Below are 6000 nucleotides of genomic sequence, written 5' to 3' on the forward strand. Positions count from 1 at the left end.
ATGATAGGTTCTAAAGATGGATGAGGTTCTAAATATTAGAACCTTAGAGGTCAACTAAAACAGTTGACCTCTGTCCTATAGTATTGTTCTCAATTAGAGTTGAATAGGAATGTTTAGAATAGGAGCAAAGTTGTATTTTACTGTGGTGTTAATTTTATTTTCCTAATAACTAATGACACTCCACTCCTTTTCTTGTACTGATTCGTGACCTGAATAATATCATTTGTGGAAAATTATTTTAAACTCATTTGACAAGGCTTTTATTGGGGTTTTTGCTTTTCTGTTGAGTTTGAAGAGTTCTTCCTGGCTGGCTAATCTATGTGTGTGATTTGTCTTTTCATTCTCTACCAGTACCTTTTAAAATTTTTATGAAGGCTAATTTATTTTATTTATTTATGGAGAGTGTTCTTGTTGTTGTACATAAGAAATCTTGACCTAAACCAAGATCAGGAAGGATACTTCCTAGGGTTTCTTCTGAAAGTGTCATTTTGCTCTTTATATTTTTATCTATATTACATTTTTAAATATTTTATAAGTTTATGAATATTGTTTCAACATTGTTCATTGAAAATTCATTATTTTTCAATGGCCATAGCATCATTTTAAAATAAAAGTCAATTGACTGGATCATGAGGGGATTTCAAAATTTTCTTGGAAACGTTCCATTATCTTTCTATTCCAATTTTTCCATGATTTTTTGAAGTTCTCTTGACTTTGTGTGAATCAACTTCTGAACTCACCACAATGCTCTGTACTTTAACCCTTAACCCCCTGTCTTGATTACTTTAGCTCTATTATAACTCATAAAACCAGATTTTATTAATACACCATTTGCTTCTTTTGAAGAATGATTCAAGCAATTTAAATAATATTTTGCTTGGGATTTTGCTTAAACCTATAGGTTGACCTGGGCAGAATCACTATTTTACCAATAACAGATCATCTGATTTTATCTTCTTGAGCCCAACTCAAACATTTACCCTACCACTTTGCCAAAATTACTCATGGCCTCTTTTTTTTTGCTAAATCTAGTGGTTGTCAGTCCTGGTCTTCCACATTTAACATTCAGCAGTATTTTACAAATGGAACCACTCCTTTCATCCAGGGACTATCTCTAGGCTTCTGAGACACCTGCTGCCTTTCTCTCCTACCCACTGCCAGTCTCCATCGCTTTGGTCTTTCCTGTCTGCCTGACGTCCTAGGGTTAGATACCCAGGGCAATCCTGAACTGGTCTCTGCCCATACCCACTCATCTTTTTTCTTTACATTCTTATACCGATCATTTCCAACTATTTTTCCCTAAAGTCACGACGTGTCTACTGAACCCCAGACTCATTTATCCAAATGTCTACTCTTGTATCTACACTTTTATGGCCCTTTTGCTGCCTTCTGACTTCACCTATTCTCTAACAATTCTAAGTAAATATTCCACATAACATTTCGCTTCTTTTTGTCTATTTCTTATACTATCCACTAGAACTTGAGTTCTACATGGGAAAGTGTTTTTGTTTATTTTGCTTATTGCTGTATCACTATTGCCTGGCACAGAATGGAGGATAAATATTTGGTGAACCATTGAATGGGACCAATGAGTTAATTAATCTGTAAGTGATCACTGTAAGTGTTCTAATTTGAATCCTTACAACTATGGTTATTTTCTAAAAGTTATCAAGTAAGAAAGCTGTAATGGATGCTTCTACATTTAAAACACTTCCTGAACACAAACATAAATTAACTAGAAGGGATTTTAAAATATTTTACTTATTTATACTGGATGAAAATGTTCTAATTTTGAGTTTAAGAATATAATTTGTTCACTAGGTTTTGGAGCTACAAAGCCCCCCAAAGGCCAGCATGGTGGTGAAGGACTGTGTCAGAGCTTGCCTGGACTCTACATACAAGTACATTTTTGACAGTTGCCATGAACTTTACTCCCAGCTGATAGATCCGGTAAGAAAAGATGCATTTCTCTACACTTTTCTATTTCTAATGCCTGTTTCAATGAGCTCAGAATGACAGTGAAAGGGATGCCATGTTTAATGAATGTCCTCTTAACCACCGACTTCTGAATTTCCCTCTTCTTTTTTGCATTTGCATCTTGCTTACATACACATTAATGCATTCTTTGCAATAACTGTATAAAATAGTGGTAGACATTATGGTTCAAGTTTTTCAGATGTTGTCTCTCAAATCTGTTTTAGAAGAATTAAGAGGTTTCCCCAACATCACCCAATGGGAAGTCATTACAATTGGGAAAAGAATTTGGAATTCCAACTTCTGAGCATATGTTCTTCCCTAATTCATGCTGCTTCCGTTGCTTTCTCTACTTTGTAAAAGTCGTAGTTAGGGAAATTTTTATAGAGCAGGGAAAATTGGAATATATCATTTTATTGCTATGAAATAGTTCAGAAATACATCAGTACAGAAAGTTAGCAAAACACCCATAGAGTTGCAAGATAAGCATATGCTCGGTTAGCTACGTTTACATCTATGCTTTACTGTTTGTAAGATGTTGAATGCTACACATGAACTAGCATTTTCCCTTATACTTCTCCCAGCCTCCATTCCCCTCCCATCCTGCTGAGATGAGCTATATTCTGATATGGAAAGTTTGAAAATCGGCTTACTTGTTCCATTGACACTTCAGATTTGTCTTCTATGAACTACCTTTAAGTCTTTGCTAAATTTTCTGTTGACTTGCTTATCGTTGTAACTTGTACAAAATCCTAAAATGTATTCTATGGCCAATAATACGTTTATGGTAATGTGGATTTCATTTATAGTTTCCCTATTTCTAGTGATGTGTCTTTTGGTTGAAATTTTCTACTACACTGTGATTTGCATATTGCTATGGATTAGGATTTGGGTCCCTCACAAAAGGTTGGGTGTTCACACCCATCAGCCATCCAGCAACTGTTTGCTCCCATAAAGATTTACCGTAGCGGAAAGCCGATATAGGGTCTCCACTAATGAGAATCTACTCAATGGTATGAAATTTAGGTTTGCTTTATAAAATGGAATGTGTTCCACTAGGTTTTTAACACGTATACATTTGAGAGAATCTTCCTTAAAGAATTCAGCTGCTCCAGTAGCTATTGAACTTCTTGATTACATGGGCAGAGCATGTTATAGAAGACAAACCTTTGATAAGAGTTGTATGAGCCTCCAGTAAAATGATTAAAAAAAATACAAAATTTAAAAAGAGAAGAAAAAGACAGACCTGGGTAGAAAGAGCATAGGGTGTCTGACTCTGAAACAAGGTTTCCTATCAAGTCAATTAATTTTAATAGGAGGAAAAATACCAATCCTGGAATTTTCCGTTGTAAACACAAAGCAATGTATCATCAAATATTTTTATTATCAACCCTGTTAGATATGCTCCAATTTAGAAATGTGGTCACCTGACATTTCTATAGATATTAGTCCATTTACTTGTTTGTGTCTCTTCTGAATAGCTTCCCTTCTCTTTTCCTCTCCTAAATTTTCTTCTATATTTTCAATATTTTAGTATTTACTTTATCTAGGAGATGAAATCCAAACTCTTCATTTTACTCTATAAATTACCCTTTTATAAAATAACACAAACCATCTAACCCAAACTTACCCATCTCAATTTTCTGCTCCGTATAGACCCTACCTTAAACTGGTCCCTTCTCATGAACTCCATATTGCTATAACTTCCATCGATGTGATGGGATGTTTCTAGGAAGCACATGTGTCCCTAATGGGAAACAACGATCAAAAGAAAATGGTACTTACCTAAATTGCTAACTGATTTTTATTTTTAAGTAGCTATCTCTGGATTCTATATAAAAATTCTGCCACTCTGAGGGAAATTTGGTGCTAGACTATAAAATCTAAGAAAAAAGTTCATGAGCATTGTTATCATTCAACGTTCTAAAGGACATTGGACATGAGTAACTTAGGAAATTCCAATACTCCCTAGATCTCTCCTGGAGCTATTTGGTAATAGATTCCAGTTCATGTGTCAGTTTACTTCAGCTCCATTCTGCTGGGCAATCAAGGTTTTTTTTTCTCAGATCACAGATGACATTTCATCAAATCTTGATAATTTCACCTTCAAAATGGAATATATTTTCTTCAGAATATGTCCGGAAGCATTACTTTTCATCATCGTCATGTTTTCACCTTGGTCCAGGCCACTATCCTTAGCATGAATCACTCTACAACCCTATACTAGAGTTCACTGCTCCCACCCCCCACCCCCGCCCCACTTTGTCGGTCCTCAACTGAGCAGCCCGATGACCTTTTGTATAAAAGTTCCTGCAAGCCACTCCTTTGCATGGAATAATTTCTGGAGCATCTTAATTTTAGTCAGAAAAATTGAAAGTCTTTACAATGCCCTTCAAGATCTCATAGCATCTGGCCCATGCTCTCCTTTACACCCCCTTTCTTTCTTTCTTTTTCTTTCTTTCTTTCTTTCTTTCTTTCTTTCCTTCTTTCCTTCTTTCTTTCCTTCTTTCTTTCCTTCTTTCTTTCCTTCTTTCCTTCTTTCTTTCTTTCCTTCCTTCCTTCCTTCCTTCCATCCTTCCTTCTTTCTTTCCTTTCTTTCTTTCTTTCTTTCTTTCTTTCTTTCTTTCTTTCCTTTCTTTTTTTCCTCAATTACCCAGGAGAGTATGGGGAGTTAGAATGAGGGAAGTGGGTAACGTGTGAGCGGTAGGGCTCACGTGGGAGGCCACAGAGGCTTCTGTGCAGAGGGTTCTGAGAATCAGAAGTGAGTAGGTACAGGAGATCCGGATGCCATTCTGCAGGGCCTATGCTGTTCACCCGTTAGGCTCAACAGGGAGTTGCATGGGACTCTGAGCAGGGGTGGGATTCAGCCAGTTTGCCCAGATTTATCACAACCGGTTCTTTTTTTCTTCAGGGCAGAGACACGCTTGTGAAATTTCATCCCCTTTCTATATGCCATCCTACACCCCGAGGGCACAGTATTACTTAGAGGAACAGAAAATACATAATGCGATATCCCAAGCACTTAACAACAGCACCTGGAACATATTAAAACCCCTTTGCCCTTCTGACTCATAGCAACCCTCTAGAACCCAGTAGAGCTGCCCCCATCAGTTCCCCAAGGCGCGTGCGCGCGCGCACACACACACACACACACACACACACACACACAACCACGTTTGTTGAATAGATTGAGTAAATGGATCCAGTATTATTTTCCTTACATAGGCAATAAAAATTCAAATGTACATTTGACCAATTTTAAATAAGGATAGAAGAAATGACCCCCCTCTACACAAGACTGTTGAATTTACAATGGACCATATGGCCAGATTATGGCCAAGGGGATAATGAAAGATTTGATCCTAAAAGTTCTGATCCTAAATGCTTCTCCGATATCCCCCAGCTCTCTTTTCCTCTGCTGCAGTAACTTTGAGGACACAGATTCCAAATGACCTAGTTGCCAGTTTAAGAAATGTCGCTCACTGTGATTTGTGGCCACCAAAAAATCTGCCATGCTTCAATTGATAGATATTCGCATCCATTTGCCCACCTTCCAGTTAACTATCTGTTTAAAAGATGCCCATGTTCATGATTCTCAATGATTCCCTTTTCATCTATGGGCTGATTTCGAAGCCTTTCGCCACTGTGAGAAGGACATTCAAGGTCAGAGTCCTGAGTATCTACCTTTATTGCCACCTAATCTCTAGTCAGACTGGGCATGGTTGCAGTTTGATTCTGTACACTAAATATTACGACGCCTACATTATCTCCGTGTACTTAGTGTGTTTCCACCTCCCAACATCCCATCTCATGGTGAACTCTAGCTTTTCTGATCTATGTATATTGCATGCTTCTACTTTCTGCTCCCCAGATGTGTTGACAAGACCACTAATGAACTTTTAATACTAAATTGAATAAGTGCATTAAATAAGAACTAATTGGTCAATGCCCAAAGTTGTGCCTGACACAGAATAGAGTTGGTAAAGTAATGAAAACAAATATATCCTATTTTTTCTGCTTTTTTTT

At 37.1% G+C, this 6000-nt stretch overlaps 1 protein-coding gene across 1 annotated transcript in view; it reads left to right on the forward strand.

Annotated features, from left to right (window-relative positions):
* Nucleotides 1–6000, forward strand: part of UNC13C (unc-13 homolog C) — a 586641-nt gene that overhangs the window by 325965 nt on the left and 254676 nt on the right. The window contains exon 17 of the mRNA XM_045286469.1: nt 1822–1950. Within this exon, the coding sequence (XP_045142404.1) occupies nt 1822–1950 (129 nt within the window). The remainder of the gene's footprint in view (nt 1–1821; nt 1951–6000) is intronic.

This window comes from Echinops telfairi, unplaced genomic scaffold (genome assembly GCF_000313985.2).
Source record: "Echinops telfairi isolate 266 unplaced genomic scaffold, ASM31398v2 ScPeMD7_8;HRSCAF=38, whole genome shotgun sequence".
Classification (NCBI taxonomy): domain Eukaryota; kingdom Metazoa; phylum Chordata; class Mammalia; order Afrosoricida; family Tenrecidae; genus Echinops; species Echinops telfairi.